The 24,525-nt window shown below is 42.6% G+C and overlaps 1 protein-coding gene across 1 annotated transcript in view; it reads left to right on the top strand.

The window, feature by feature from the left end:
- Positions 1–24,525, top strand: part of zc3h3 (zinc finger CCCH-type containing 3) — a 58,388-nt gene that overhangs the window by 17,572 nt on the left and 16,291 nt on the right. The window contains exons 4-6 of the mRNA XM_076726947.1: positions 11,865–12,030; positions 20,736–20,899; positions 24,245–24,323. Of these exons, the coding sequence (XP_076583062.1) occupies positions 11,865–12,030; positions 20,736–20,899; positions 24,245–24,323 (409 nt within the window). The remainder of the gene's footprint in view (positions 1–11,864; positions 12,031–20,735; positions 20,900–24,244; positions 24,324–24,525) is intronic.

The following is a 24,525-nucleotide window of genomic DNA, read 5'->3' as shown; positions in this document are numbered from 1 at the left end:
TGTTTAATTATTTGTTGTGTTTACTGTTTATTTTTCTCCCCCTTTCTCCCTTAAAGTGATTCCCTTTGTTAACACAGCAAAGAGTAGACACATCAGGTGTGTGCATCTAGACCAGGGGTGGGAAACATCCGGCCTCCAAGCTGTATACGGCCCGCATGACTGTTTGATCTGGTCCGTGAGACAACTCATAAATACAAAAAAGCAAATACTTTTTTTTCTGCAATAAAAGAAAATAACATTAATTATTAGCCTAAGACGCTCGTCCAAATGGTCCCTAAACGCAACACGCATAGAGTGGCTATTGCAAAACAAGTGTGGCAAGTGTTAGCAAAACAAAAGTGTGCCAAGGTTAGTTTACAGGGCTGCAGTTCCAGCCATTGCAGAGATCGGTGTGATACGTCATTAGTAATTTAGTATTGCCCTCGAAGGATGTTATAAAAATTGAAATGGCCCTTGAAAGGAAAAAGGTTCCTTCCTCTGGGTTACATCATACTTTCATCTTGTGTCTGTCTCCTGGTCTTATGCAGAAACATTAGATTGCTGCCTCATGCGAACCCCGCCTGTTTACAGCCTGCATGTATGCATCTGGGCATGTCATATATGTACATGTGCTGCATGGCGGCTCTCTTACAGTCAGCTCGTGTGTTTGAGGTTCATGACTCCTGCTCTGTTTTCGAGATGATCACCATGCTGCTGTTTCCTCACTGATCTCTATCGCAGTTTGGAGTGATGTGTGTTGATGTGTGCCACAAAATATCCATAAAACATAAATATCCATGATGTTGCCACAAGTTTGGAAAGTTCAAATTATTTTAAATGGTAGATGTTCTGACTTCATCCAACGTGTGCATCTTAAATTTGAGTCATAATTGAAGCTTAGTATTGACATATGACAATATGACAATACAATAAATGCAGGCTTGCTGCAACTTTATGTAGTGAATGATGTAACTGCTGTTAGTCTGGTCCCACATCTGCTCTGACTTTGAAGGACCTTTATTCGTACATATACCTCAGTGTATGTGCTTGTGAGCAGACCGTGCTAGCAGTCCAGCAGCGGTGTCTGCTTCGAGCAGATGCCCGTTCCTCCTGGTTGTAATCAGCATTTTAGCGGGCTGCTGCCAGCTCTTCCCATGCCCAAAGGGACCAATTAGGCCCTGGCAGCTGTACCCAGAATGCCACCACGGAATGAGGGGGCTGTTGGTGGGTTAGGATGCTGTACAAGAGAAGGGCAGATACAGCTAAGGACACACATGTAGACATGGAAGAACAAAAGTGAAAAGTAATTGGAGGTTTTTCTACTTGGAGCCTGTCATCTTCAGAGCACCTGCTGCTCTTCTAAAAGATCAGAGAGGGTGGAGTGGGAACCTCTTGGGCCCCCCGCCTTCACCAAATTACTTCCCCTGTCCCTGATCACCCCGTCGTCCTCATTTCTCCCTCCTGACCTTTAGCCCCTGAACCCTCACTTTTCATCCCGATAAATACAGCCCCGTGACCATGGCCCGGGTCCAGAGTTAACCTTCAGATACAAGTTCTGTAGTTATTCCAGCAGGCCCTCTTCATTACATCGAGACTCAAAGGTCAGATATCAGTGTCACTGCCAGGGCTCATCTGTAAATCTATACGATATGTCTATATATATATTATTGGACATGCAAACCTTTACAGTTACTTAAGGAGACCACTTTCTTATCCTAGCGCTGTCGTCAAATGCTGGTAATATATACATATATATGTGTGTGTGTGTGTGTGTGTGTGTGTGTGTGTGTGTGTGCGCGCGCGCGCGTGTGTGTGCGTGTGTGTATGTATATATGTATGTAAATGTATATGGCACTTAGACAGAAGGCTGTCATTATTATAGAGGTAGTAGAAGTAACAAAAACAGAGAGGTAACATTTGTCTAAATGTTGGACGGACAGAGTGTTAACAAAGTAAGGATCAGCACAGTGACTTTTTAATTGCTTGGTAAAGACTATTTGATCAAAAACGAAACAGTAATTTATTGTTCTGTCTGTTATATATCAGGATAAATCCCGAGAGATTTTACATCTCATTTGCTAGGGCGCAACCATCAATCAACAGAAAATCAATCAAACTGCAGGAAACAACCAACAAAGACTAAACAATGACAATCACTGGATAACCACAAAGTACAAGAAGCAAAAGTTATCATGCAATAGGAAGATAAGAAGAGAAAGCATTCTGAAAATAACCCACAATAACACATCAAACCATGTACAGTTCATTATTCCAGTCTAAAGAAGCTCTTTTTTTTTCCCCAATTTCTTTATAAGCTATAAGGACCAATGAAAAGGAGCTGATCAGAGCACCTCAGTGAGTAATGAAGTGAAGTATACAATACAGACATCTAACATACAAGAACTGTGCACTGTGCAGAAGTGTTTGGACAGCCGGATGTTACACTCGTGATTATTCAGTCTAGTCTCACGCCAAAGCCTGTAATAGACCAGCCAGTCCACTATTGGATAGCATCTTAGTGTGACCGTTTGCCTCTCCCAGGTGTGACAGTGCAGTACTAGCAGGGGGCAGTGATGATGTGAGCGACAAGCAAATGCAGTGCAGACATGCATGTTAAACCTTGCTTCCTTTATGGTCGTAGTTGTTTTAAGCCTAACCATGATCTTTCCCCAAACCTAACCAAGTAGTTCTAGTGCCTAAACTTTCAAACTGTGATTGTCACCTGACGTGTTTCTCAGCAAGTTTTGTATTGACAGTGTAACTGGATGTTGCATATTTATTGTGATTGACTTGACCGTGGAATGAGAAGGTGTTGTTTTCTCACCTTGGCAACACAAAATGTGACATAGTCACGTTGACTGTTGGGTGTGTTATAAGCTTTGGTGTGATACCGTGTTGGCTTATTCAACATGCCATTCCAAAACCATCTACGTTCATCTGCTGCTATTCCAGCTCTTAATACTCCACTCTTTAAAGAAGGCCTTCCCCAGGATTTTGGGACTTGGCTGCAGGGATTTGTTCCCATTCAGTCATTTTCTTTTTATTAAACCAGCACCCCAAAAGCCCAAAGACAGGAAAGAGCAGCAGATCCTCACTTTGGAAATGCTGGAGCCAACAAATATTTAGCATTTATGCTTGAAAAGTTGAACAAAATATTTTTGTCAATGGACTTATCAGTTAATTGACCAATATTTTCAGTAGATTAAGAGAAAAAGTGCACGAGAAAGGGTAATGGCGTTGATGGCCTGACCATGTGGAACTGTTGCCAGTGATTTCGTTCCCTGACCTTGAAGCAATGCAGCTGTATCTAACCTTTATCCCCTGAGTGATGTGTCTCTGCTTACAGTCCAGTTTAAAGAACACCTAAATACTCCTTGTGAGCAGCACCATCCTTCCGCCTGTGTGGTTCTCTTTTTGGCACGCCGTCCTCCCTCTCCTCGGCCCGTGCCCCCCCCCCCCCCCCCCACTCTGACACATATGTCTGTGTGTCTCCCAGTGGGTTTTGTACATCACCTCCTTGTCTCCCACTTAGTGGCTGAAACACAAGTTGAGGGTTGATGTCCGACTGGCTGACTGGGGTCCATCACTCAGTGGCCCAAAAGAATCAGCAGCATGATGGATGCGCACCACGCTGACATCTGCAACCAAAACCTCAGTCCTGATTTAATTCTACACCACTGAGCCGGCCCTGCTCCTGGTCTGAGCATGTGTGTGTGTGTGTGTGTGTGTGTGTAGGTTGACTGACATACAGTACTGCAGGGTCCTGCATGCGTCTTCCACCCATCATTCAGTATGATGAACCAACCAATACACTGCAGGGCCACACACCAGCTCTTCTTTCTCAATATGACTTCAAGTGCAAGAATGTTGTGAGCCAAGACGTCCAAGAAACTATTTCTGGGTGTAACAACAAAGCCCCTCAACAAAATGATAACACAGTTCAGAGGAGTACAAGTCCGATAGCAATTTTTTTCTTTTGTTTTTAAACAAATGTATGAACATTTTTGACAAAGACACCTTAAATTATGTGTATTAAAGAAGCAGAAACATACAGTGTGTTTTGTCAGGTAGGTTTTACAGTCGTCAGTTCTTCTGGTGGGCAAATTATGTAATGGCTCTGCTGCTTCTAATTAGCTTGCTTGTATCTATCATATACACCAAGCTGACCAGCTGCTTAAATCAGCCATCTTGAAGCTCCAGATTAATGAAGTAGCAAATGAATATTTAAAAATATGAATAGGTAAAAATATTGGGATGCAAGAAATATCAAATGTTGAGTAAATAAAGAACATGAATTATTGCGTAATCAATAGGTTAGTGGCAGTAACATTTTCCATTCTTAAACCTTGTAAAGATCTCCATGTCATAGTCCAAACAGCATAGAAAAAATGAATTAATAGCCAACTACACATGTCTTTCCCTTCTCTCTTGTCTCTCACTGACAGTGTGCTGTCTTTTTGCTGCCCCTCCACCCCCGGGGCTGCTTACTTGCTTGGGGGTCTTGACGCATATCGTTCAGGGCAGAGGTTCACATCCCTTGTGGAATCTTGTCTTACCCTTTAGGGATGCACTCACTTAACCTTCAGGTGCCCCAGTCACACTTGGCAGAGGTTTTATGAGACACTCTTGTCCACCCCCCAAGCTTTTTTGCTCTCACAAACACACACATACACTCTATACTCACAAACAGATGCACATATAACGTATGGAAATCCTTAAGTGGACAAAGCCCCGGGCTCTTCCTCTTGATGCGTCTAATGGGATCCACTGATTGACAGCCGCAGTCATCCCTTTGACCAAACACGCCACTGTGTGTGTGTGACACGCACGTCATGGGACATGATGTGAAATGTTGATGCCAAAGCCCGGCCTGATGGAATCCTGATCGCCACTAAAGATTTGGTTAGCTCTCAGGGTTGGGGTCAGGGTCAAGGTTGAGTTCACAGGAAATGTATGTTTTCATCATGTCTTATTTACGTTATTGATGTACTTTATGGCCACAGGAGCATACGGCTACTCTGGAAAAGCATACATCGGGGCTGATTCATTGAATTATTCATCAAGGATGTTGTCAAGTCTCCTTGCATATCATTCAATAATTGGAAAAATACTCAGACGTGCATTGTGCTTCTTACATACGGAAATAGTTTTATCTTTTGATTAGATTTTGATTTTGACATAGTTTTTGAGTGCACAGTAGATCCATAATCTAATGATAAGTTTAATGTTGATAACGCATTACAGTCAAGAAAATCTGCTCATCTCATCATAGTAAATTCATGGTGGGATTAAGTTAAATTCCAGACCCTTTTAAACCTCTGATCTATCTATCTGAAGCCTATGTTTGTGATTCTCTTCAGGGTCAGATGTAGTAGCTATTTCTCAAAACTTACCTATCATACTGCGCTGATATTAATAATCTCCAGCGATAACCAGTCCTACTGCAACCTGGCTCAAATTTAGCATTAAAAAATATATTAAAAACATTAGTGCTATATAATGTAGCCATAGCAAAAACCTACCAGCTTGCATTTGTGTTTTCATCTGCATGCGTGTGAGGCTGAGTGGAAGAATCCCCCCTCTCCCGGTCAGCCTGAACTTCCCTGGGTCAGCTGGTATATATTACAGCTGATGGCTCCACTGCGATGATGGACGAGGCCACAAGCCAGCAGTCCCCCCCACCCACCCAATATCATCACTACCACCAACACCGTCTGTCCCAAAACACTCTTTCCCCTGAACACGCCCCTCCCTGTGGTGACATCACCACCACACTGGCTGACAGCTGATGGCATGCACCAGGGGCCTCCTGTGTCAGTATGTGGCCCCACACAGCCATCAGCCTGTCAGTCCGTGTCAACTCCTCCACATACACACTAATGGAGCGCCTGAGCACTCCTCTAAAAGAGTGCATCAGGTCCGTCCGACAGAAATACTTTCTTAAATATAATTCTGTTTATTCTCTGCCGTCTAACTTACAGGCAAGTGTTAATTCAGTCGTGTCACAGTACAGAATTGAGGAGCAGTTGATAAATGTTAAGGCATCTGTCTGTCATCACAGTTATAGTAACACCAGTTCTCTGAAGGCAGATCTGTTTTTAGTCTGCAGGAACCTGAATCAAGTTCACATGTGATATTACTTTAAGGATTCGACGAACATGTACTGTAACTTAAAGCTGCACTTTAATCTTAGAATTAAATCAAACAAATATTCAAGGTGTCACTGGTCTTGATTAATTCGTAGAGATTTATCTCTCTCTAATTACCTTGAAATCTGCTGCTCTATGGATCTTAGGTCTTAGCTTTGGTTGGGCTATTTTTTCCCCACTAACATTATAGCCATAGCAACTCTGTAAGGCAGTCACGTGGGATGGCTGTGCGTCTTTGATTCCTCTGCCCATTGCTGATGAAAAAGGTAGTCAAAGCAGCTTTAATGGCTTTATAAAGAAATGACTTGCTGGGATGCGTGGATGAAGAAACCGTGCATGGATGGACGGTTCACGCTGCCAAGCACAACATCTTAAATGGTGCTGTAATCTGAGGATTTTCATTCATGGAGCTACAAGAAAAAACATAAACGTTTAAAATGCAAGTCATCAGAGACGTACTGTACACATGGTAATCGCGTGCCAATACAGGCTATATATTCCTAACTACACATTCATCACTAAAACGTGCACTGAACAGGAACCATTGAAAACTAATCTCTAACTGTTAACTTGTGGATCAACACAGACATTGAAACCAGTATACCTGTGATGAACTAAAATCGTCTGATTTAAACGTGTTAAATATCAGCAGCTAACAAGAAGTAAACTTGGTTCCAATCCTTTTCCCTGGCAATGTAATTCTGACTAAATTGTCCATATATACACTAGTTGCATATATATCATGCTGCTACATGACACATCAAACACATCCGGACCCTGACCTGGCAGCAGGTCAGGAATTATAATTGGATCGACATCCTGCAGCAATGACTTGTCAATCATGTTGTTAAAACACGGTACATTATGAGACAGAATGGCTCTAGCATTGAGGAGTGGTACATGGAGGTGTATGAATGCTTGACGATCTCCTCTGTTGTCTTTAATTTGCCTAAAACATGATGTTAAATTTGTTAGGAGTACATATACAGGACATATACTCGATGAGTTATGGCATGCAGTATTTTTAAGACCGTGGAACACAGTTCTCTGTTGACAGGACTGAGCATCAAACTATGTTGATATCTCTGGGTAGTCTGTCAGAAAGTAACTCTGGGTGTCAGACACGCAGAGATCATATTATCATAAACACGCTGGCTTAAAGTGGGTTATTAAATTGTGGTAACTCCCTTGTTAAGTCTGATGTTAGCATGGCGCCGCTGTCTTCTGTAAGAGCGCTGGAGCAGTGGAGTCAGAAGATGAGCCCCAGGGGATGGGAACATGGGATGGCAGGGGAACAGGCACTGTCAATAATAAGATTTATTATCCATCGGGTCGTCCCAGGGAGGGGGCAGACGGAGACCGCTGTTCCCTGGAATTAGCCGTCAGGTATGGAGGGGGGATCACTGGGGGGATTCCTAAGAGGATGGAGGAGGAGGTGTGCGGTGCAGTGGCCTGTCAGTAGCCCCAGTCAGAGGGCTGAGGATAGAGAGATAGAGTGCATGGAAGTATCAAAGCTCTGAGGTGCCAGGCAACTTTAGTCAAAGTTTAGTCCACACGGCTCAGTCATCTTAGGGATGTGACTCCACTTCAACACTCCCAGATCCACTTATGTCAGAGTTCATGTGGCATTTTGTGGTGATAAAGCAGCATCTACATTAGTGATTTGTCACAAGCTTTGAGTGGATTCCTCTCGTCATAACAGAAGAGGATATCGTAGAGAGGATAAGGAGGAACCTTTGATTTTTTGTTTTGAAAGGTTGGTACACCCAAATTTTAATTATAGTTTCTTATTAACATCATACTCACCAAAGTAATCACTGACTATTCACTTGAAAAACTAAATCACAGTCTAAATGCTGCTGAAACTTGTGGCCCTTTGTGTCATGCATCAGGATTTTGGTGCTGCTCCACGGGTCCAGGAAGATTTCAGTGTTCTGGACAAATGGGGGAAATTCCAGTCAAATATCACTTGTGTTTGTGTAGACCCTATTTTCCTATGTTTCTGTGTGTAAGTTACTAAATGTGAGATCAATTTTGGAAATTGGTCCAGTATTGATCAAGCGTGCGTCAGCCGGCTGCCATGTAATCCTTCCAGGTGTTTGCACCTTCAGTGTACATCCAATAACAGTGTTTCTTTTTGCTGCACTTTTGTGCATTATGAACACATTATCCTATCATTTAAGTGTGTACATTATAAAATAATGACAAGTTTAACAAACTGGTATGTCTGGTGCTGACTAGTGAGGATAGGATCATTTCATCTTCTAGTTGACTAATGTGAACTCCTGTAAAGTGAATTTCTTAAAGATTTGGATTGATTGTCAAATGAAGATGACACCTTGGCCTCTGGGAAACGGTGATTGGAATTTTATGGAATGATTAATTGAGTTGAGAAAACAATCGCCAGATTCATCAACAATGAAAATAAATTTTAGTTGCAGCCCTGAAAGAAAAAAAATGTGGATCAGATCAGTGGTTTATCATGAGCTGATACAGATCCAGCAGATCCAAGTGGTGCATCTCTAGATGTCAACATCACACATACATTCCTCTCACCCCTTTTGTCCTGCAGTGGAGACACAGATCACAGAAACAGACACCTTAAAACCTGGGCCGGTAAAGAAAAGACTATCTGCATGGATATAATCCACCTGAGTGAGAAAATATGTTGAACCAACCCTTTACTGCGGCCCCCTGGCTGGAAGGCAGGCTGCTTGCAGAAGGAGCGATGTGTGCAGCGTGTGGCGACTGGAGTAGATTATCTGTGGATTCACAGCAGCGAGTCAGCGAGAGATGAATGGACAGCCTGTGAGCTGCATGCGTCTGCAAATGGTGTCTTCACAGCACAGGGCGCCACTCCGCTCGCTCCCCCTACATTGCAAGGCAGGCCACTGTCAAAGGTCTATTAAGGGAAGATTGAGACCCCAGGTGTATATGTGAGTAAGTGTGTGTTTGTGTATGAGTGTGTGTTCACATGCTCATTGGTCATAGTCCTGTAGTGGAAGATTGAGACCCCATTGCTCGCAGAGCCACTCAAGCAACACAACCTGCAGTGGTTTACAATCAGAGCAACACCGTCCATCCATCCCTGCTGACACACACACACACGCACACACACACACACGCTGAGGGATACTCACCAACAGTACAGCTCACTATAGATGTCATTAAACAGCAGCCTAGGTGGAACAGCTGTGTGACAGCATCATGGACACGGCGTGTGTCATGAACGAGGAACAAGGGTTTAGAGGCATATTGAGGTGCAGGTCAGGGATCCTGGGTGGAGGGTGTGAGGGGGGTGTGCGAGGCTGCTGGGTGGGAATCGTGGCAGCACCTTTGACAAGCCCTATTTGTCATCTGCCAGGACGCCCAAATAGCTCTGACTGCAATACGGATGGATTGTGGGAGAAAAAGTGACTACAAGCCAGGCAACTAATCCTGTAAAAACCCCTCCCCACCCCTACCCATATACTCTCTCGTGCTTTTTTATTTATTTATTTATTTTTTTTTACCAGGTCCCTCTTTCATAACCCAACACTTTTTTTTCAAACATAGATCTAAACACAGAAAAAAGTAACATTACTTCAAGCAAGTCAAATAGGGTAAGAAGCATGAGCAGTGAAGACGATCAGGCTTTAAATAAGATAATAGTTCAGGCAGATTGTATGAAACAGGTGAAAGGGAAAGTTGAGTGCACATGAAATGTTGGAAATGATGCCTCATTGCTCAAATAACCTGTGAGTGCACCGTAACAGCAAAGTATGACAGGTCAGAGTTGAACTAGTGTCATCGATAATGGCGGTAATTTTACAGTTCATCTTCATTTTCTGTTCCAAATGCATTCAGTTAACCTGGGGGTTGGTTTAAAACACAGCTGGATGTTTCTTGGACTGTCAGACTTCTCTTTCCACAGTGTGTTCCCACATCTGTCATAAGTGTTGTTCTGAACTGGTTTTTACTCAGTTTAACTCAAGATAAAGTTTGTTTTAATGAAACTTATTGCGTGCTCATGTAGCATCAAGCAGACGGTTGTTACTCTCTGCAGCTGAACGAACCTCGTGCTCAGGACAGGGATTAAAACGGTCATCTGGATTTTCATTTCAGGTCACTCAGTTGTAATGGCAACCTGCCAGCCAATCAGAATGGTATAGGCCTGCTATAGCATGGAATTATAACCACATAAAGCACATACATGTAGTGTAGTGCAGATGTATTGTGTGTGTGTCTGTGTGCATGTGTGTGTCCTGAACATGCAGTCAGTATTCCAGCAGCCCCCCAGCTCGCAGCCATTTGTTCAACAGTAAATGTTTGTCTGAGATGAATTCTCCAACTGATCCAGAGCTGCATCCTGGCTGACAAATGAAACCAGTGCCTGAGGGGAGGAAGAGCGAGGGTGGGGGTGGGGGTGGGGGGGTAGAGAAGCCAGAATGTGAAGATGAGGAAATCGAATCATTTTATTGTTTGTCACCGCGACCCTCGTGGTCATGGTTTGTTATTGGACGCTAATTAAAAGCGGCGACAATCCTGACAATTGGCCATTAAAGACTTGTGAAAGAGGTGGTCGGAAACGAGCTCCTCACCGAGTGTAGAAACTCATTTGTTACCCTCTTTCACACCTCTCTTCACTCTGTCTTTTCTTTACTCATTAGGAAGACGGAGTGCTGTCACTGACCACCACAGTGAATGATTGGTAGAAGGCAGTGCAGATAATGACATGCAAGAGGGTTTTTTGGGGGAGGAATAATTTAGCTGAACACGGTGATTCATGTTGCATTAAATCTTGCTTTTCAGGCTGTACTCGTGGAAGTCTTCTACCTTTTCGTGAAGTACCGTGCAGCTTGTGGCAAATTCATTTATACAAGGCTTTTAACAAATGTCATTTTCCACTGAGCTCGTCGTTCGTGTCTGTGAAGACGTGGTGATGAGGACTTTTGTGATTTGAGTGTTATTTGATGAGAGGATTTAGCTTTTACATGGAAGGAAAAGTGAAGTGCTCAAAAAGAATTTTGTTGACATATTAGACGTATACCAAGAGATCACTGACCAATTAGTGGAGGGCCACAAGATCTATACTTGGAAAGTATATAAAATGTTACATTTCACTGTTTCTTTAAGTATTTGACACAAACTTGTCCAATGGAGACGCTCCTGGCCCATGTAGTCTTTGATCTTGGTAAACTGAAGTGAACAGGGACTTAGACGCGCCGCAATGCAAATTCTCTTCTGTGTGCGAGTGTGTCATCCAGCATAGGCCATCATAAAACAACATGATGGATACACAGCCGGATAAATAAATAAATAAAGAACTACACTTAGTCCTCTTTTTTTTCTATTCCGATCTTTCTCCTCTCACGCCTCTTCTCTGATGGATCTGTAAAATGATATAATGAATGAGACTTAAAGTGAGGAGGAGAGAGGGAGACCAGGCAGGAGGGATGAAGGCAACGAGGAAAGAGACAGAGGATATGATTTATTAGGCTCATAAAAATTCTGCCTTTGTTATTCCCTCTCATTTTTATATGTGAAGCTTATTAAAGAGCACACCTGCCAGAGTCCTCAGACAAACTTGTGTGTGGCTGTGTGTGTGTGTGTACACAGTTTTATGCCTTCACGGTGATGTGTGTATGTGCGTTTGATCACATACTGACTGAACGTTTAACTCTTGCTTCTGTTTGTGTGTGATCAGATTGTCATTTGCAGACTTTCATACTGATCTGTCAACTTTGCTGTCCTCAGGTCTCACCTCCTTCTCCCACCGTGGTCCCGCCTCCGCCCACCGGAGCCCCGGCTTTCAGCGGGTGTTCAGGACAAACGACAACATGGTGGCCCTCTCCAGCACCAGACACGTCCTCCACTACAACCCTGCCCTGTCTTGGAGGGCCAAGAGGATCCAGTCTGCCAGGTAATCCACGCTAACAAAGACAAATACACCCGAACGTCCTGCTGGTCTGGCTTCAATGTTTCTCAATGGCCAGTATCCCTCAGTGCAGAGCAGCGGCCTGTCTCTTATGTCACCGTCATGTGCAGCATGAGTGGAAGAGGTTGGAAATTTATGGTGCTCATTTTTACACAGTAGATAACCCAGAGAATAAACCATTTACACCACCGGCTCCTCACATTAATTTACTGTACACCAGCAGGGAAAGCTTCCCACCCAGGACAGACACAGAGAGGGAGGAAGGGTGGGTGGGTCTGTTTCTTAATGTCATTAAAAATCTCTCTCCCTCCTCTTTTTTTTCTTCTCCCCTTCCCATTTATCTAGCTTTCCTCCCCTCTGTCTCAGCACTCACTCTTCTATCATTCTCACATTGTTACTTGAGCTTTAATCCACCAATGGATCTTGACTGCACATAAGACAGCAACTAATGACTAATTTCATTATGGGATTGGTTAAACTCAACAGGGTTCATATAAAGTCACGAAAGTTTGGAAAATTCTCAAATATATCAAATAAAAAAATGCTGGATTGAAGATACTGTACTCCTTGAAAAGTCCTTAATTTTCAGCATATTTTGGTGTTTCGTTTATGCAGTCACTCAGACAAACTAAAACTCTTAATATTTGGAATAAGACAATGCTGTCGTCCTGTTTGTTGTCTCCTGACGTTGAAATTAGCAAGCATCAAGTAATCATGATCAAAACATACAGTCAAAGTCAATATGAACAGCTGGTAAAATCAGACAAAAAAAAATCAATCTGACAATAATGTACATTGGCTGCTGTGTGTGTAAAGGGATTCACAGTAACAAAAGGGATAGGCGGGTATAGAAGATGAATGAATGAATGAATTTGGATATGATTATAAAGGCTTTGAGAGTCTTGAATTTTTGGTTTAGGTACCTTGAATTTTAGTGCAAAAAAGCTGTGCAAAGCTTGATTCTTTATCTCTAAAGTGTTTGATTTTAATTGAATTTAGCCCAGTGAAATGTCCATCGCACTGAAAATCCCCCAAAAATTCACTTAACAGTGATATAAAAAAGAGAAAAGCAGCGTTTTTGTTTGATAAATTATTAGTTGGTCATCAGACATTTCTTTTTCTGAGATTATTTGTTGATCAGTTGATCAACAAATAATTTCAGTCTTGTAAATAGAACAATCTGGAGTCTTGTTTTATGCCTCGTGTATTAAATGTATAAATAGTACAGGGTGAGGAGATCTCTGTCTGTATGATACGACTGGTTGTGGTGATATCGTCTCTCAGGATGCAGAGTTAATTCATGTTTATGAGGAGGTCATCATCAGGTGACAGACATTAAGGTGATGCCTGATTGGAGGCTTTATCAGCACGAAAAAGACACACAACAATGACGCTGACCGAGCCGCTGGTGTTGAGCTTTCTGCCCTGCAGGGTTTGCATACTGTGATTGTGAAAACTCTGAACAGGGTGTTGTGGTTAGTTTTGATGATCTGTTAATGTGGAGAGAATTAACAGGGTGCTCTTCCTGGCTGAGGTATGACCAGACTGGAGCGCACACACATGCAGACCAAACTACACAGGGCTGAATGTGGCTCTGTCTATTCGAGGTGTCGCCGAGTTAATTTTTGAGTTTATAAAATGTCAGAAAATTGTGAAAATGTTTATAGTAGGATTTTTGCTTTGTAATAGCAAATCACATTTAAGAAGCTGGGACCAGTCAATGTTTGGCACATTAAAAACAACTGATTATCAAAGTTGTGGAAAATGGAAAGTATTCTATATTTTAATCCCTAAAAACTTTATATGGGAATCCTGGAAATCATCCATTTGTTGTTCTTTAAAGGGTTCTTTAAAAGGTTTCTCTCCAGACGCTCCTTGTGTTTGCACAGAGAGAATGCGTAGAGCTCACTGTGAACAGGTTTTAGAGGAGATATTTCTGTGGTTGAAAGTAGTTCAAGTGACGCTTATTTACAGGAAACACTGTAGATCATCTGCATACTCTCACACACTCCTCTCTGCTCTTTGTGTTTAGTCATCTTTATCAAGACCCAGTTAGCTTCCCCACTTACCTATGACATTGCATTTAGTGGACATATAACAGTAATGCATAGTTTGGCACATCATGCATGAGAATAACGGCCTGAAAGGTTGCCCCCCCACCCATTAATTGAATTAAGACTGAAGATAATCAACTCCTGAATGAATCGTCACACCCAAAAATCTAAATCAAATGGGGTCTTAAGATTTCGCCATGCCTGAGCAGGAAATAATGAAACTGCGTCGAGTGTTGAAATGTCCTGTTTGAAATGTGTAACGACAGCATTTTTGCGCGTTTGTGTTCTGCATGTGTGTGTGTGTGTGTGCACGTTGGTGATGGGGGCTTCATTTGTGTAATCCAGATTTGGTGAGACGGAGCAGCCTGGACTGTGGCTGGACTCAGCCTCTGGTGACTTATTACTATTCATTTAGCTGCTGCAGTAAATATTGATTCATCAAGGGATTTTCAATTTGAGCCCCGTGACATCTTGTGAAATATCACCAAGTGTGTAGAAATGAGGAAAGAGGTAGGGAGGGAGGGGGACAGGTCGGGTCCCCTGGGATAGTGGATCACCCACCCACCCATGCACTCCTTTCTAACGCTTACCTATCTGTTTAACTCCAAAGACACTCCACTTTTATCAGTTTCAAGCTATTGAGTGGAGCATGAGCTCATATTCTCTGCTCTTAACTACTGAGTGCTGCTCTTCATCTTTGGCCTATCAGACCCACTGATCCCTGTCCTCATATGTTCTCTGCTCTTATCTCTGTTGCCTGCTCATGGCTGAACCCCTCACTCAAGGGCCGTGCTTCTATAAAGAAATCCCAGCCTTGCATGGTGGTCAAAGGGTCCCAATTTCCTCAAGCTGGGAAGCCAGTGCGGATTCTAAATGTTACCTATAATGTTAACTAGAAATCAAGCTGTTCTTTCACGATAATCAAAGAGAACTCAGATCTCTGTGGGAAAGACGGATCAAGATCAATCAAATCAAACATCGAAGAGGAAAATAATTAGTCGCACATTTTCACGCCACTCACCAACCTCACAGTCTAACCCTCTCAACCGTCTCTTAGGCCCACAGGAAGAGAGGTTCTCCGTACCCAGCAGGCCTTGCTCTTACCTGTTTTCAGCCATAACGAGCGTGGCAGGTGATTTAGTGCTGGGCAGCAGTTTGAAGGGGTGGGGGAATCGGCTGCAGTATTTCAACCCCCGCCACCAGAAAATAGATATAATCTCAACATTAACTCCATTAATAGTAGCAGGAGTTGAATTAAGAAAGCCATAAAGCATGAACACTGGAGGATAAATTACCGCCCAGCCCTCCCTTCATCTCCCTCACATCCTCCCTCCGCTGTCCCTTCTTTAATTTTCTATATCCATGCATTCGCTCTGTTGCTGTTTTTTTGTTTTTTTTCTTGCTTTGTATTCAATAAGACATGGTGCGACTTTCTTGTCACGTCCCACACATGACTGTCTGGTTGAATTAATCAAGTTTTTATCCTTATTTCTTTAGCTTCTTCTTGCCATTTATCTTCTTCTGACATAATGACTTAATGCCTCCAACATGACACTTAACTATATTTGAGCATCTACACATCACTGGTCATCAACAGGCGGCCTGTGGGCCACATACTGCCCACCAAAGCTTCCCATCCAGCCCGCAGAATATTAATGGATTCAGAAAATGTGCGCATCTAACAGCACTCACCAGTGGAAGAGGTCCAGTCCAACCTCAGAGTGATTGTCGTTAAGCTTGCCAACACCTGGCAACGAGCCAAAATGTCCGTAATTCATAGTTCACTCATTCTAGAGTCGGATTATTCTCCCTCTGTACTCGTAGGCGCACTGTCAAAAGGTTCAGCTCCCAGGCTGAACATTCACTGGAGCTGACAGCAAAGCACTGGTCGGATTATTGGAGGAAACTCCAGAGCTGTCAGAGAATCACTGAGCTTGTCTATTCAACGCAAGAGGCGTCACTTGAGTTTGTTTTCATTGGCCAAACTGACTATTATTGTTTGCTTTCTGCGATCATGAAGAGGAGTTTTTAGTTGAGATCAGGACTTTTTCATTGGTAGTTGAACTGCAGGTTTTGTACTGAGCACTGACTCCTCCTTGATGGAGGTCTGAGAGCATTTTCTAGTTCAGTATCTAGTTATTATGGATTTTCCTTTTTTTAGGAGCCTGTTCATACTGATACAGGATTACAAAAAAATATTTGTTATTATTTTTTGTATTTTTTTTAATAAATCTCCAGCCCCCACAGTGTCTGCTCAGAAAAGTTCTGGCCCTTGGACAAATCTAGTTGAGGACCCCAGATCCACACACACACACACACACACACACACACACGCACACACACACACACACTAGGTCCAGGCGCTCATCTCCTTTAGTGCTTCAGTATCGATCAGCACAGGATGTAAGAGACTAGGCAATAAAGTGAAGCCGTGCTCCCTCTTCTTCACTTCTCTCCTTCTTTTCCCGCATTCACTCCCTCATTCATTGCCTTTTATACCCCAATTCATTCATTTACTCATTACTTATCACATTAGTCATCCACCAGTCACCTACAGTTGTGTGTTATGATCCTCTTCTGTTGCTGCTCACGCTGTCTTCGACACAAATACTCTCTGGGTTACTTCTTAATGTTATTTTCTACCCTAAAAGAGAATTTTGTTCATTATAGTCAGTTCCCTTTAAGTTGGATTTGATGGCATTGTGATGCATAATGACACTGCTTTGGTTTCCTTTAAGTGTGTAGAGGAGGGCAGCAGTCCTTCCTGTTGGAATTAGCCAGATGACTGTTTCTGCTGCGCTCTGTTTCAAGGGTAACTGTTTCCCAATATGAGCTTACTAATGCTTGGGTTGCAGACAAATAGACAAGGGCAGCATTATTCTGAGCAGTCGCGCGACCCTCCAAATTCTTCCCTGTCACTAAAACAAAAGTCGGATCATTCATCAACAGCCCCGGTAGTGCTGAATCGCGCTCTCCTTTATCTGTGCATCGCATGGTCAGTGCAGTGCACGTGCACACACCTGCCTGTCCACACACACACACACACACACACACACACACACACACACACACACACACACTCAGTGGTCACAGGGGAGTTTGTGCGTGCCCTTGCCCCCTCCTGAATTTCCTCCTTTTCTCAACATATTTCTACCTTTCTTTTTGGGGAGTTAATGTTCCTTTACTGTGACCTCCAGTCACTGCCTTTATGTTTTACAACACAACTTAATGAATATAAACTACAGAAATTGCTTCCTTCAGGGCTGAAACAATTAGTTAATGAACCATTTTAGCCAGTCGAACGCTGACCATTCTGTGGTTCAAGCTTCTCCAGTGTGAGATTTTCTTTTCTCTTTTTTATAATTACAATTTGAATCTATTTGGGTATTTGACTTTTGGGAGAAAGACATTTGACGACCTAACTTTGGGCACTGGGTACGTTTTTTATTGTCATTTTATAGACCAGACAGCTATATAATTAAGTCTTTTCTACGGATTAATTAATTATGAACACACAAACACAGTGCAATGCTTAGTCAAGACCACAGGAGGTAATCTTTAAGTTTTAATGTTATTTTTCTGTCCTGCTAAAAAATAAAGAATGAAAAAATATAGACATAGCTGACGCATATTTGTGGCTCTTGATAATGTGCTGAAGTTCAGCTGTTACTTGAAGATGTTCTGAGTTGTTCAAAAACTAGTGAGACTGGTGTATTAAAAGCACCGCGAGTCTGAGACAGTTCAGCCACTATGGATGTTTACTTCATCTACAAATTTAGATGGCAACACCCTCAAACACCCTTTAAGCTGAAAGTCAATGCTTTGGCCTCATAAATGTTATTTTCTTTCATTTTCTCCTAGTACAGAGCCAAAGCAGTAGAGCGTGCTTAGACTGCCCTGCACATTTTCATTGACTTCTTTATGTTTCTCTTTACTTTCTTCACCAGCTGGTTCAATGTTGTCTGTGGTGCTGGGCAGGTACCTTAGAGCGGCCTTATCGATCGTATTTTGCTCTGAAAAGAGGTTAAAAGTTGTGATAATTCCGCATGGGTTTGTCAGTATGAGTGACCTGTTTTGACAGAGAGAGAGAAAAAAAACACCTGTTCCTTTTTAAATGATTTTAAAGATGATTTTTATTGATTTGATTCTTATGTTACACGGTTTGCTTTTGTTCTCCCTTCCCTCCCCTCATTACAGACAGATTACCTCATTGTAAAAGTAATCTGCTCCTGCAGAGGCTGTTCTCGCTAATGTTGTTTGGCCTGAGGGTGAAACTCAGCCACACGTCTGTATGTTCAGTCACATAGTTAACAGTTAACTGTACAGTTAACTCTAAAAGTCTGAGAGCTTCATTTCTACACAAATGAGCCCTGCAGCGCTCATTGGCTGAAAAGGTCAACTGGATAAAAACACTTATATGTTCACGGTTGTATCAAATCTATGCTGATGACTGCCCGTTAACAGTGCTTGGACACGAGCAGCTTAGTCTGTATTTAGTTTCAGGTCAGCCATAGGTTTGGTGACTTGACCACACTTTCTGAACCCACGTTGTAGGTTTTCCACCTTAACCAGGTGGTCTAACACAGTCTTTACCCCAAACAGGAAGAAAATTCTTATCCATGTGTCATGATGACATTAGTGACATTATTGTTCTATTTGCCAGAAAAAAAGATATATAAAATAACTCGCTGATATATGAGCTGAGAATAACATTCATTGCTGCCATGCATACCTGCCATTTCACCTTACTGGTCCCGTTTTCTTGTTTACACCAAACTGTGCCAAAAGAGGAGGCATTTCAATGGCAGAGTGATCCAAAAAGCCTCCAGGCTGGAACATGCTTCTCTGTCTGCACCAAATTGAACATGCATGAGTGGCTGTTTTCTTTTATACTTTTATACTAACACGTTCCGTTCAGTTCAGTGTTCCATTTTCAACCTTTGCTCTTAACATGAAGTTGGATTATCCATTCGGCTCGTTTGTTGTACAGGGCTGTGCAGCACGTTTCTGAGATTTGAGAGGTGCTCGTTGGCTCCTCTGCAAGCCTCTGTGGCACACAGTTACCTGTAAAACTCTTCTTTGTGTGGATCTGAAGATGCATCGGGGATGTTTATGTGTAGCTTTGCAGAGATATAATTCATGGTAAACATGTTAAACAGGAACATGAAAAGCTGTCCCATCATCATTTTCCAGCAGCAATATCAATAATAATACCTTAATATACCACAGATTGGTATATATTTGAAATAGTAGTAATCATATCATTTTAAACTGTGGGAAACACAAATGTGAGCCTGTGAGGTTCAGACACATGTGAACCCTGTGGGGAAACATCCTAACACACTGGGTGTTACATCCCCGGTTACCCCCCTGGCTGCAGCCCTGTGTCAGGGTTAACTGTCGTCGGTGTTAACTGTTCATGTCATATCCCCATTAACCTCCACTGTGGCTCCCCAGGCCGCCCGGTCCTTGTTTAAGCCTCCCTGGGTGGCAGTCAGCGCTCCAACATTAGCCTCCATTACAGCTCCCCTGGCTGCAGTTGCCCTGTGTAGGGCAGCCACTGATCTTGTATCAGTGAAACTGAGTGTCTGTGCCGCTGAGTTATGGCTTGCAGTCAGGTAGACCGTGTACGTGAACGCAGATGATGGCTGAGATTTGCTCCGTTTTTTTTCTTATATGCAGCAGTGCAGCAGCTCTCCGCCGGCTGCAGCGTGTTAAGCGTCCGTGTCAGTTGTTTTGTGCGCGGCGTGCATTCGGGGTAACCCTCTCTTTTCTCTGTAATGGGAGGCATGAACTCTCGCTCTAAACCCATTTTCAGCCCATCTGAAATACGGCAGCAAATTACCTCCAGCGGCACCCTGCACACCAGCCCCAATCCGCCCCAAATAGAAGTGACAGGACAGCGCAATTTATCGCCATAACCCCTGCACCGCCCCACCACCACCCAGCAGCCCCATACACACTGCAGGCTCGCACGTACAGCCGCCACACACACATACACAAGTACACTGACTGACTTCTGAATGGTGAGCATGTGTGTGTAAAGGCCTGTGATTGTGCGTACTGTACATACTGTAGGAGTGTGTTGTGATACTGTGTGTGTGTGAGAGAGTGTGTGTGTGGTCTCTACGCTCCAGTGTAGGGGCCAACCTCGCTGCCCTGGCCCCCTGCCCTGCCTATTATCTCATTGATTTCCTCCTCTCCTCTTTTCAATTCTCTCCATTTCCACACTGCCGTCCTTTCCATTAGAGGAGCAATTTAACAGAGTGCTGTGACATGGGAGGGAGGGAGGGAGGGAGGGAGGGAGGAGGGGAGACTCGAGGATGGGAAACGTAAAGTGAGGAGGGGAGATATAGTGGAAGAGCTTGAGGGAAGATAGGCAAAAGAGGGGTGGAACTGAGGGAGGGATGAGCAGATAATATCATTCCAGCTCAGAGAACGACTGAGAATTTCACACAGTTTGTACACTGAACTTAACAGATAATTCTAATCGTTTCAAGCTGTAATAAAACACAATGATCCTTTAAGGAATATATAAGTTGAAGTTCATGTCATGATGACTTCCAAAGATGTGTACTTATCCCATATTTCACCTGTATGTCTGTGTTTTTCTGTTTCTGTCCCTCCTCCTCTTAGGAGTTTCCTTCAGAGCCGTCTGCGAGCTCCCCACTACAGACACCCGCCAGCCACTCAGCACTGGAGAGGAAGCGGCATGTGCTGGATTCATGGTTCCCTGTACCGGGTGTCAGCCAATAAGCTGTCCCGCACTGTAGCATCCAACATGTCGATCAACAGAACAGGTACTGTCACTGGAATGTAAAACTCTGACAATATACTGTCCAGATTTTGTGCAGTCCCATGGTTGACATGTGACAGTTCCAGCTAGTTCGTTCATTATCAAGAGAAATCACACTTTATGAATGTTTGACTGAAGTTTGTTCAAAGCCACCAGAAGATCATAGTTTTTTTTTTTTTTCAGAAATTTGTCTCCATGACCTCACAGTAAGTGATGTATTCCCTCTGACCCGTAGAGAGAGGCTGAGGTGTATTATGATACAGTATTAAGTATCACAGTATGTATTAGACTGCTGCTGGTTGGGACCACAGTGCGAGTGGGTGCATCCTCATCTGTGGCTGGCTCAGCACAAGTCTGTATCATTGCAGCCAGGTAGATAAAATAGATTTTATTATTATTCAAAAAACTCATTCCAGACCTTGCACTTTGAGTCCAATGTATGAGAAGATTCGCACTACAAAACAGAATGCAGCTGTGAAGCTGTCGCGATTCTGTTGACTTTTACAAGCTAATACCAGAGCTGCAGAGTCACTTGAGAAATGTTCACCTCCCTCCTGCTGTCAAAGGTAATTCATAAGTCTTATGGGCCTTTTATCAGATGCAGACAAATAGACAGAAAATCAAGGAGGCATATTTGTTTTTTTAACTCAACATTTTCAGATGAATGGAACTGACTGAATGTGTAGATAATGACTCACTCTTCATCATTTACTTACAGTGATGAAATGCTGAAGTGTTGGAATCCATACTGATCTGAATTTGAATGTGTTTGAATCTATGTGTGCATCAATTTAAATTGTAGTTGTAGTAAAATGACATCAAATCAAAGGGATCAGATGTTGTTGGGTAGTGTAAATACATAGATCACAAGTTTGCACATCCAAGCCTGTGGCTGGGTATGATTTGATGTTTTTAATACTGTTGCTAATATGACACCCGGTATTACACCAAAACTCCCTTTTTCAATGTCTTTTTTAGAAATGCGATTTTTCTACAAAATCCTTATTCCATTCAACAAAAGACACAAAAATGATTTAATGTTTGCTACACAGAAACAGCTGTTCAAAATAAAGCACCGTCTCAAATTTGCAAAATTTCTAAATCAGCAACTTTCTAATCAAGTAATAAAAATATTAATACCAACATTTGATAATTCATCACATTCCATAGTCAGTGCTACAGACATATTTCACAGGGGTGTGAAACTCGCCATTTTTACATCAAGTCATCATCTTGAATTGTGTAGATCTGCAAAAAAAATCTATATTTTTGTCAGGGTTGGGGGAGGTTGACATCTCATCCAAGTCATCTGCAAGTAGGCACAACATATATTCTGTCGTGTCGTGAATCGACTTCATCCTGTGAATTTTTTTCCCATCCACCCCTGGTATTTCTTACACACCCACAGTGTGCTGGTTAGTGTAAGAGCCGTCACCAGCTTGCACCCTTGATTTCAGTCAGTACCAAAAAATGTACTGAAGTTTGATACCCAGCTCATGTCAGAACATGGATTGCAAGTACAGGGCAGTGAGCTTGTGTGCTCCTCGAGGTGACAAAGAAGTGTTTATTCATGTTTGTGGCTGCAGCTCCGTCCACATGCTCTCTAATAGACTTAGGGGAGCTGGCCGGATTTGCCATCTGAAATAATAAAGTTGTCATCTGTCAGAGCAACGAGGGGGAGGGTCTGGAGAACTGGACGGTGCAGATTAAAGCCCGGATCTGCCTCTACCTCCTTCTCTCTTATACACATTCTGTAGCAACTACAGCTGCAGGTGAAATTGAAGAGCTCCATTCTGTTAAACTCGTGACCGGCATCCCAACACGCATATTCCTGCCTGCCTCCAGAAACACGCCTCAGGTGTCTCCGCAGCAGTAGTTGTGGTCTCACATCTTCCCACTGCGAGTTTCACATTTATTCCTGGTCTGGAGCCACTGGCCTGTAATTCTGCTCTGCTTAAATCACACCAGGGCAAACACTTGATGAGAGCCTTAACAGCCAAAAAAGTTCCAAAATTAGAGGTCTGAATGAGATCAGTAACATCAATCCCTTTGCCTCCTTGTCCTCTTCTCCACTCCTCTCATGGCCTCAAACAACTCTTACACACACACACACACACACACACACACACACACACACACACACACACACACACACACCTACACCTTTCCCTCCAGTGTTTGTGGAGTGCATTGGGTACATACTGTTTATGATGTTCTCAAACAGAGCTGGACGTCACGTTTGGCTTTGGCACCAATGTGTCAAACCACCAAAGTATAAATAACCAGGCACATATCAGGTTGTTGTTGCATCTGGCTGTACAAACACACACTCAGACAGCTTCAGTAGTGTCATATCTGACATGAATAGCAATAAAAGCATTTTTTTCAGTTGACATAAGACTTATGTAAAATCACACCACCGGGGCACACAAGATGAATGCGTTTAAAAAAAGATGAATAAATCAAAATAAAGACGAAAACCAACTTCCACTCTCCTTTCAAGTATGTATCTGTGTCTTCATCACCATGCAAAACAAATTGCTTGTAATATTCTGGTAACATTTGACAACATAAGTCATTTAGGAGGAGTTAATGCATTGTAGGATGTAGACAAACTGCTCCTGGACGTTGGTTCTGTTAATATAGGCAAAGTGTAATGTGTCTGAAAGTGAAAAGCTCTTAACAGCAGCAGATGAGTAAAGATAAGGTTTGTTCTCGTACTTGTGCTTTTTTTATGGGAGCAAGAAGCATATATATGTTCAAAATGATGTTTATATGCTTGCTGTTATATAGAACTTTGATGAATTAAAGATAAACTCCAACATACTGTCAATACTTATGGGCAACTTCATTAATGCTTCACTAACTACCCCCAACAGGTATGTGATTCATTAAGTGACATTAAGTACATGGTGAACCAGTGCCACTCCAATAACACAAACATTTTCAACTTGTATTCGTTATCTATGTGGAATGTCAATAAACTAAAACAAGGACAAAATGTGATTATTTTTAATATTGTAGAATATTAAGAGGAAAAAAATTATGAGATGTGCAAATTCTATGAAATTCTCCACAAGTCTGAGAAAACAAAACCTATAGGACCACATTATGCCTTTCTATGTAAACCAAATATTTGTGCATTTTTTATTTGTGTACATTGTTTACCACTTAAATGGTGCACCTGCTGTTGTGTTTGGGTGGACCTTATTGAGTCTGGACACTGACATGAGAAGGCAGGGACTGCAATTACTGTGGACATCATGTGCTCGATTAAACTGAAAATTGAACACAGGATTCCTTTAAATTTAATTTAAGTTGCTCATGTGCTCCTTTTCTCTACATTTAGGGAGGTCTTTCAGCACCACCCAGGTCTCATCCATGATTCCTGCTTCCCACCGACCTTCCAGCACTCGTCATTTAGCCAGGTAAGCTCTTCACACCACCAGCCCGTTTCTCCCCGCTGGCTCTCCTCATACAGCACCATCATGAAATCAAATCCAGCCAAGACTTTTGCATTTGATCCTCCCCTCTCCCTCCCCCCTCTTTTCCTGATATTAACTGCCTTTCATCACTGTCAACTGAGGAGTGTAAAGACAGATGTAATCTTTTAAAATAAAAATTAGCATA

The sequence above is a fragment of the Chaetodon auriga genome, chromosome 3 (genome assembly GCF_051107435.1).
Source record: "Chaetodon auriga isolate fChaAug3 chromosome 3, fChaAug3.hap1, whole genome shotgun sequence".
Lineage (NCBI taxonomy): Eukaryota > Metazoa > Chordata > Actinopteri > Chaetodontiformes > Chaetodontidae > Chaetodon > Chaetodon auriga.
Note: the sequence above shows the minus strand (reverse complement) of the source record. Positions and strands in the feature narration are given on the sequence as shown.